Here is a 10,145-nt window from a genome sequence, read left to right on the forward strand (position 1 = left end):
CAAAGAGAAATGTGATCATACTGCCCAGGTAGAACCTAATTCCCCACAGAATCCTGGAATACTGGGATGAGAGGATAAGAAATGGCACAAGCATCCACTGATGCTGTGTCCATCCTGAAGTTCTTTTCCTCTTGTCATTTATGGGACCTATGAAAAGTTGTCAAAAGTCAGCCTGCTCTCCAGAGAAAAGACTCCAGAAAATCAATGTGAGCCTTGGTAACCTGGCTAATGATTTAATCCTGACACAGTGTACTTGATTCATAGAGCACTGGTGGTATAGCTTTACACTATTACAATGAGATGTTGTGTTTCTCTGAGTAAACATCAGAGGAACTCTGAAATTGATTGAAGAGAAAAAGAGGGGGGAAAAAACAGAGAAATGATGTGTTCAGCTGTGTTTTCTGCATTTCAGGTCACTCACTACTTACTTGACAAGACACTCATCATAGATGAAGATACTTTGTATGAGCTTTCCCTAAAGCTTGAACCCAGACTCCCTGCCTGAAGATCCAGCTTTGTCTCAGAGTCTACAGAAAGCTTTAATATAATGAACAAAATTATGCATGCCCAGTCCTAAAGACAGCAAGGGAAATATTGAGAATGCAAGCTCTCTTTTCCAGTAAGAGATACTGAACCTCACAGCATTCCCCTCTTAGGCAACAAAAATTTGCTGTTGGACATGGAAGACAAAGATGCTTTCATCTCTGCATTACGTGATTGCTGTTTTTCAAAGACAGTGTTTTGCAGTATGATGTGTGCACTTAATGGAGTTTCCTGTGAAAGATAACTCATTCTAGCTATCTTAATGTTGACAAATTTAAACGTTGGTGATATACCCAGTTACATCCAGGTAAATGAGCAAAATGAGATGGCTCTGATGTGGTCTGTGTTGATGGCTGACAGTGCAGTCACTGAGGAAGTAATGGTACTGGTGTCCTCCTGTGACTTCAAATTAATTGAAGAAAAAAGGAAATTAACAGTCATCTCCTAGCCTGGAGTGACTCTAAGGTAGCATCTAGTATCTCTCTCCATATCTGCAGTGTTCTAAATGTTTATTTAATGATATCCTTTATAGAATGTTACCTTCTTTAAGTGTCTTATCAGCCTTTTCTAAGGTGACTGATTTTACATACAAATAAATTGTAAATATTTTTTCATTAATATTCTATGAGAGAATTTTCAGCATGGAAAGTAAATAAACTAGCCGATAGTTGTACACAGTTGCCAGCTTTGCAGGCTTCATCTGGGAAGTACAAGGTTAGGAGCTATACTTGAGACTCGGAAGATCTGGACCTGCAGTGAACGGGATGGTTAGTTGTGTTGCAATGCAGTCCTGAAAAGGCACTTTATTTTTTCTGCACCTTCTGCAGTTTCTGTGGCAAGTCAGGTAACAGAGCACTTTCTGGACACACTGTGGAGAGAAGAATATACGTGGTCTGGCAATAGGTAGTGATCAGCAGTGGCTATTAGAAGTTGGAATGACTGTTTTGCTTGGAAATGTCTGGTTTTTGTTCAGTCACTGAGTGCTGACTCAGCTCTAAAATCATTCATATCAGCAGCAAACTTGGAATGGAGCAAACACATACTACACATTTTTGTTTGAAGTAGTGATTGTCATTTGTGTAGGGGCAATGTTTCAAGGAAATGTAACAGACGGTAACTGTTTTTAAAGCCTATGCTTTTGTGATATGTACCAGGTAGACAGATTTCATTTCTACAGATAGTTGCTACTTCTTAAAATTTTCTGATCGTAAGTGGCCTATTGTAGCTGCATGGCAAGTGAGCTCAAATGCATGCTGTAAAGTACATCAAAATACAAAGCGCTGGTATTAGCACTATTGAATAACTTGGCTGGAAAAGTGTCCTTACTTTTCCAACGATATTCAGCCAGTTGAAGAAATAGGGCTATATCACTGTACACCTCCCTTCAATCCTCTCAGGGAGACAAATGTTTAAAATGGATTGTGACTTAGGCCTATTTGATCTGACAGTTCTCACTACAGTCATGATGCTTCTGAATGATTGCAATGAAAAATGGATTTGCCTGGCTTGTGTGCTTCATCTTTATTTGCACTTTAATTATATTGTTAGTCCAGCCAAGAACCGCAGAGTAAATTCATTCATTCTACCCAAGTGTAAATGCAAGCATATATAAACGTACCTTAGCAACTGTAAAATTAGTAAAGGTTCTTCATCTGAAGGATCACCCCTTTGTAAATAACTGCATGAAATACTGGGAAGTTCCTTAATTAGAAAGGCAGACAGCAACAAAAAAGGAAATTCCAGAAACATCTGAAGTATTTCTGATGATTGCTGTAGAAATGAACGTGGACGATATTACTTATAGAAGCTTTTAATTATCAAAACTGTGCTTGTTCTTTTCATTAATTGCTGACAAAAAAGCTGGTCGCATCCCGGTGCATGGTAGAATGAAAAGCATGGTTTGTTTGGACCACAAAACTAGCTTCTTGTTTATTTTCTGTACAGAAACAGATACTATCTGTTATTTTTGTTAAAGATTTCAAGGTCAAAAAGAAATGGAGGGAAAGTAGTCCAAAATATGATTTCTTAATTTGGTTTTGTTGTTCCTCCGTTTACACAGAAAATATGTAACAACTGTCAATGTGGCTTGGCATCTCTGTTGTTTGCTATGAGCTGCTGCTTTATCTTCCTGTATCCCTCTATACCAAATTTCCTTGATGTTTTTAGGGTTACAGGGTATAGTTCTTTGTCTTATTTTGTTCAGTCTGTTGTTTTGTACTTTTGGTACATATATTGGTTCTTCAGAGTTTGAGAACACTGAATATGTTTTAATGCTTGCTATAAACAGGGGTGGTGCTGTGCTGGTGCTCCAGTATTACATAGGGACACAGGCTAGGAAGATGAAGGATTAAAGTTGTTTATTTTGATGGTGCTGAGCATCTGGTATCTTTAAGTCAAGTCAACCACAGTATGGTTGTTCAGCCCCTCTGGAAAGGCATGTACTGCTTACATGCCAAAATTTATCTCTTGGGTCAGTGGCAGGATTTAGATTAGCATTATTGGAGTAGCTTGGTAGACATTATGGTCAGAGCAGTGTTTGATTCAATGATAAACAATAATGGTTTTGGATGTGGTTTCAATGTGTTCATTAAAACAGAGGAGGTGGCTGCTCAAATAATTGATCGTATATTTTGACATCCATAATCCTAACCAGTGTTTGCAGTCCTAAATCTGAGCTGGAAAAAGCTGTTGTGAAGAAGTACTATGCAGTAAGTGCAGAGTGATGCGTTTTGCCCCTCACTCGGGTAGTATATGCATTTCAAGTGTAAGCAGCCTGAGTTCCTCTGCTACTGTACTGCTGCAGCGCATGAGCTATGGCTGTAATTAGTAGGCAGTGCCAACCTGCTTTATGTGAAGCTTTGCTCAGTACACCTACCTAATCAGCTAGTGCAGTGATCTGTCTCTCTGTACTGCAGAGGGCTTGTGCAGTTCCTTACTACCAATTTCTCTCTTCCACTCCACCACAGCCGTATAATGTAGTGTATCGAGATGCAAATCCCATTCATCAGATACCCCCTGTTTGCCACTGGGGTTTCAGGGAGGATGTTTCCAAGTGAGGACTTTGGCATTCAGACCTTGCTGACTTTTAGGATCTTGTCCATTGTAGCTTTTATGCCATAAAAGCAGTGTGGACTTACTCATTTGTAACTGGAGCTGAAAAAGCCCATATGATTTAGGATTTGTGAGAAAGAGAAGGGCTGAAGCACCTCTCTACTTGCCTTTGTTGGCTCCTCAGCGCTGCTACACCAGTGAGACGCAACAGCAGTTCTTGCATTGCAGAGGGGTTGCCCTCTTCATTGCTCCCTGGATAAAATGCCTTAGGGTGTATGGGCTGGCTAGCTGCAAAGGGGATAGCATATTTCACCCACTGTTTTCTCAGTGGGCACATCTGCCCGCAAAGTCCAGGAGAGTTCTGCAGTACTTTTACTGTACAAGTAGCATCCCAGAGTCAGCCTGCAGTCAGCTGGGAACCTGGGCAGGAGCACGGGCACTGCCCCTGTGTCTGACTCCAGACACGTCTCCAATGGTAGGGGCCTAAAAATGCCTTCACCCCAGCCTTCACTCCCTGCCTGCTCCCTCCCCTTCCCCACTCAGCTCTCCAGTGTTGTTCATGGCACTCCACACGAGCCAGTGGATGGAGGCCATAATCAGTCATCATGTGGAAGCAAAGTGAATCTGTTGAATTTACAGTTGCAGTGAGTGTGTCCTGTCCCTTTCTTTCTGCTAGTCCTGTAACAAGCAAATGTGCTGCTTAGGAACAAGAGATTCAGCCAGGACTGATAACTGTCCATAAGCAAGAAAGAAATCTCTGTCCTCTTTCTGCTTTCCTAGTTCTTGCTGCTGATTGTTATTCTGTAGGGTAAAAAGAAATTTTTTATTTAAAAGTATTTATTAAATTTAGTCACGTTGATTTTGATTTCGAGACATGTTCATTATCCCCAATCTTCCTTAATTACTATTATTTATTTTAAGGGATTTTTAAAACATTGTTTTATTTGTATGGAAATTCTGTCTTTCTTCCTTTCACTCTTAGCAACAATATTATGCTTAGATATATAATTTAAAATTCTCACTAATATTTTTACCCTGTCATAATTGCTTTTCATTAAGGGCAAAATCCTTCAGACCTCATTCTGACAGTACATTAGGCTTCACTGAGAGCTTTTCATAAGTAAGTTTTTGGGGATCTGGCTCTCAGCTATTTGCCTGTTAACAGTTTTTGCCTCCAAAGGTCAAATATCTCTGTAGTTTGCTTTATGTCCAATATTCTGCTCACCTATTGTGGTGTTGTGGTACCTTTACTTTTGCAATTGTCTCTGAATTTCTGTTCCTTAGGTGAATAAATGTATGTTTATTTGACAGATGTACCTATATCTAACTGCTTGGTGCATATCCAGATGTTTTTGCATGTATTGTAACTTATCTTTTAATGCTTTGTATTGTTAGTAAAGCATATCAGGCAGAGTGTTGTGCCTATGTGCTGATTAAACTTTTTTTTTTCCTGAGTTTGAGGAGTTGTTACCAGTTTCTGTTTATTTTTTACCTCTGGTGGTGAAAAAGTGGGAACTTAAACACATCACATCTGAATTCTGGGTCTTTCAGACAAACACAAGATGGGAAGGAACAGGCCATTAATAAGGAGAAAGTCAGAGAAAAATCTGGGTGTTTGACTTTGAATTTGACTTTCTCCATTTTATTCTTTGCTTGTTTATGCTGCATTGCAACTGCTGTGGGCATAATGGGAATGAAAGCTGATTTTTAACTTGGAGCAAAGAATGAAACCAATTTCAGACACACTGATCCATTGTGATGTGTAGAGGCAAAGTAACTAAATTAGACATGGAGCAGATTAAATAGGACCAGCTGCACAACTCATTCTCCTTCAGCTGAGGAAAATATCTGTACTTCTACACCTCTATTCTGTTTGTATTACCGTAGATAATTACAAGGTGCTGGAGTTTAAATAGCATTTCAGAAGGTGTTTAATGACTTCCTAGTTCAATAGAATGTTTTTTGAAACAAGAAGCAATTAGTTATTTAAATAGAAAATAGCATTGTCCCTAACATCTTTCTCTTGTTGCTGTGTTGTTGACCTTTTGACTAAACATCCCAAACCTTTTCTTGGCTCCTGTGCTGCTCTGGACTTAAAGGTCATATAGCCACATACTCAACACAAGTTAAGAGAAAACATTCTAGGTTTATAAGTAAGGTTTGTTTTCCTTTGTCGAATTAAATTGGATGGAAAGATGCCTATTAAATCTGTTTCAAGAAATAACATAATTTAAACACATAAATAGGGCACAAAGCGATGTATTCAAATCAGAATCCATTCAGTGTTCTGTAACCCTGCAATCACATTTTCTGCAATCTTTTTATATTTTCAGTGTTTCATCTGAGGACTGACCTGAAAGGGCAGCTTACTCTTGAAGATGTCAGATGTTTTCATTCAAGATAAAAAACTTAACCTGCCAAGCAGCTCTTTTAAAATATCCTGGCTTTTGCAAGATCATTTTCATTTCAACTTGTTTTCCCTTCAATTTTAACTGTTTCATTAAGCTTATATTGATGAGTTGACTGGCTTTATATTTTTCTCTTACTGTCATAATCGCAGATTGTTTAATGAGATTGTAGTTTTCCACTTCTTAATATGTCACAGGGAAGCAGCCACTAAATTTTCTCCAAGGTGGTAGACTCACTGTAATAGTCAGGGAATCTGACAGCATACTGCCTTTTTAATCTTGAGAATGAAGAAAGAGAGGAAAGTTGTCAGATGCCATTTGAAATATCAGCTCTGTAAAGAAAAACCTGAGCTTGATCTTGATTGAGCAAAGGTAATGGACAAGAATCATGAAGACTGAACTATACCTTGAAAGCTGAGTTTGAATATTCTGGTCCTATATTTGTGTGTCCTAGAAGAAATAAAATCTGGGAAGAGCTTGAAATTTCAGGTTTCAATGAGCACTGAAACAATCCATGATGTTCATTTCAGTTTCTGACTGCCTGAGCCAAGCCTGCATACTTGCCTTGCTAAGTGTTCTAGCAGAAGCTATTTTAAATTTGTTTTCCCATTGGAAGCAACTCCTCTGTGTAAGCTTCAGACCAGGCACATGGTCTGCCGTAGTCGCACACAAGCTGTGCACATGGCTGCATGTTGGAAACTAGGCAGCAGTGCTGTTACTAAAGACATATTCTCTCTCACTGCTCTTCCTGGAAGCTACTCATTTATTCAGATTGGGAACCAGTTTGATTTTACCTTTCTAGGTCCTGAGTGTGTTTCATATAAATATAAACTAATAGCTGTTCCAGACAAAAAGAAGTCACAAAGTCCTAACTATCCTTTTTATGCTCTTATCAATCTAAATATTTTATTTATTCTTGTTATTGTTAAAATTTCATTTCTGATTGGCCATGCAGTTGAAAAGAGGACACTTTTCTTCCCTCACCACTCCTGCTGGAATTGCAATAATGAAAAATATTGAATCAATATGGTGGAAAGATAGAAGGTGCCCAGACTTTACCATATTTGAATATGTTGGTTGTGCTTCTCTTTAGAATCTCACAATCTCAGAATTGATTAATTTTTCCATTTCTTTATTGGTAATTGGCATAATTAATCATTTTAAAGTAAATGCAGAGTTTTGCTGTATTGTTTTATGAGAAGAATAAGAATCTCCCTTTGAATACTATAGACTCAAATCCTTAGTTAAGGTGTCTCGTGAAATGAAATAAACGGTTTCCATCACTGTCACCAGCTGGCCATACAGGAGTGACAGGAGAAAGAGAGTTAAGGATCATTCTCTGAGATGAGGATGAGATAATGTAATATCACGGTTCCCTCTTGCAGAGCAGGTACATTTGTTCTCAACCTGTTCTCTTGAGAGAGAGGGAAAAAATAACAATTCAAAAAACATTTCAGTGTAGAACAACTTTTTTTTTTTTTTTAAGTGAGACAAAATCTTCAAGAAATACTGTTTAAGAGCAATTTTCAAAGGGCTGAAATTGTCTGAAATTAAATTGCCACCCCTTTCACACATGAATCTACACTAGACTGTTTCTACCTTCAGTCTTCCTGCTCGGGTCCAAAAACATGCTTTGTGGAACTCTGCAGTGCACTCTGGCAAAAAATGGCACGATCAATTTTGAGACAGTCACGAAGGCTCCATGATTCTCTTGTAAGGATTATGAATATTCCTACTTTCCCATAGGGTCAGGCTCATTTCTAGAAAAGTCCTTTCTCCTCTCTTAGACCAGAAGGCACGTTGCTAATTATAGAGAACCTTTTGTATAGAATGTGGTGGATGTCCTGTCAAGAGCAACTTTAATAACTTAAAATAACTAGGGTTATTTTTAACTGGTTGGCTGGATCCAGCTCAACTTTTTATTTAGCAGACATGTATTAGCACTTAAAAGTAAGCTGAGCAGCCACAGCTGTAAGAGGACTACTCTGTGCCTGCTTGAGCACCTGGTCAGTGGAAAATTTTTGCCCCTGCTTAGCACCAAGTACTTCTTAAATGGCAATCAACTTCAATGAGATATAAGTGGTTTCTTGTTTGTTTGCTTTTTGCCAGCTCAAAACAGAATGCTTTTCTGTCTGAGATCTCAGTAAATTGCATATGCAATTTGCAAGTGGATCATGAACTTTTGCAATCTAAATAAGACCTTTGATAATCATTTGGTATACAAGAATATTTCTTCCCAAGATGGCATGCTTCACTGTGTTGTCATATGACTGCCTTAGGAATCTGAAGAGTTAAAGACCCACTGAAGCTGAAAACCAATGATTTTCATTGCACTGGGGCAAGTTGACTGTTAGCTTTTGACGATGGTGTGAGGAGTGGCTCTTTGCAGCTGCGTGACGCCAGCACTCTGATTCCAGCAGTAGGAGAGCTAATAATGATAAGTGTCTTTACAAGCTCTTCACCACAAATTTAGCATCCTGTAATTCCTTACTCATCACTTGTAATAAGCAGCTACAACTAGACTTACAATTTCTGTCATGGTTGCTTTGAAACTTACATGTTACTTCCTACAAATATGAAAATCTGACTTTATAGAAATTTTCTTTGAAAGAAATGTGCTAATCAGGAATGCCTTCCCGTAAAACAAAATGACCTTTTTTGTCATCTGTATGGGTAGATTCTCTGTTCAACAGCTTCCACGCACACACAAAAAAACCTCAAATGGGGCACAGATTACATCTGAATTTCGGCTGAACTCCCTGCACAGGGACAGATGGCATTAATATAAATAGCAATACAATTAACACTCACCTACTACTAACTCACCAGCACAAGCACAGAAACCAAGACAGCATCTTAACTGAGAGGTTTCAGATAAATACTGAGAATAGATAGAGATGAATTTAGAGCATCATTTATGTATGGTTCTTAACATTCCAATTGATTCTGTAGCTGAGTTCCTCAGAAAACAAGTCAAGTGACCAAGCTATTTCTCAAGTACTGAGTGAAACTACAGAAATTGCAAGGCAACCTGCTAACTCTGCCAGCTGCTTGTGATGTTTGTTAGCAGCCTGAGTTTTGTTTTCATCTTCTGCCCTGCCAGGCTCTAACAAATGACTTAGACATCTGAGTGTGTCACAAAGGTGCTTACATTCGTGGTGTCAGCTACTTTGAAGGGGAGATCTTTATGAGAAAAGGCTATCTTCAGTCAAACGCTTAAAATGAGGTCTAAGCTTCAGTCTGTGTTGCTGGCACAGTGGTTGCAGTCAGCATAGACACATCAGCACACTGAGCTTTGTACTGCACACGGATGGGGCTCATTGCCAGAGCAGAAGTGATGCAATCACCAAGGCACTCTTGCTGAGCATGGCAGGAAGAGTGACTCTCTGTTTTCTTTGCCAGTTCCTGCACTGAGGTGGATTTTTTATGCTCATATTTCCATGCTCATGTTACCACAGGAGAAACTCCATTAGGTTTTTGTTGTTGGTTTTTTTTGTTTTTTTTCCCCTATCAATACCAGAAACACTGTGCTAGTTTGATAGAAAGCAGGTGTGGTAAAGAGGGGGGGTTGGTTATGATTATGGTGAGAATGCATGGTTCTCATTGACCAAATAAATTATGATATTTTTGGGATGCAGTGTCTATGTTTTATGTAGCTTCAAAAATCTGAGATTTGATTTTAGGAAATCGCCTTGCATAATTCAAGAAATATTAAGCACACAGTGGGAAAAAATAAAGTGTTGGACTTCTTTAAAAGCTGCTCAGTATTGTCCCCTATGTTTCTCTGCCAGCCTTGAAAAATGCTTAGCTCCAATGAGAAAATAACTAGGCCAATGAAATTGTCTATACCTTCTTTCATGTGCTTATTTCTTCACCACTTTGCAATAACTCCAAACTGGAGTTTTAGTGCTTCTCTTCCACCAATACCTTCAATTTTCACATTTCTGGACCCTTCTGCCTTACAAAGAACCAAAAATGAGTGTGGTGGGTGAAAAGGATTGAAAAAAAAACCTGCCTGCTATCTTGTCTTGTCACCCGTGCTGTGATGTCACCTCACGCACACTGTGAGGTTGCAGTGTTCTGACCCTACTCCCTCAGGGTGAGTGGGGCGGCTCTCTGGGCAGGCCAGGTGAGGGGCCTGGC

The 10,145-nt window shown here is 39.1% G+C and overlaps 1 protein-coding gene across 2 annotated transcripts in view; it reads left to right on the plus strand.

Annotated features, from left to right (window-relative positions):
- The window catches only part of RASGRF2 (Ras protein specific guanine nucleotide releasing factor 2), a 123,676-nt gene extending 118,628 nt beyond the window's left edge, over positions 1-5,048 (plus strand). For both annotated transcript variants that reach the window (XM_010726097.4, XM_010726098.4), the window contains exon 27: positions 413-5,048. In XM_010726097.4, coding sequence (XP_010724399.1) covers positions 413-505 — 93 coding nt within the window. In that variant the 3' untranslated portion in view covers positions 506-5,048. The remainder of the gene's footprint in view (positions 1-412) is intronic.
- Positions 5,049-10,145: the final 5,097 nt, after the last annotated feature.

This window comes from Meleagris gallopavo, chromosome Z, assembly GCF_905368555.1.
Source record: "Meleagris gallopavo chromosome Z, MGAL_WU_HG_1.1, whole genome shotgun sequence".
Lineage (NCBI taxonomy): Eukaryota > Metazoa > Chordata > Aves > Galliformes > Phasianidae > Meleagris > Meleagris gallopavo.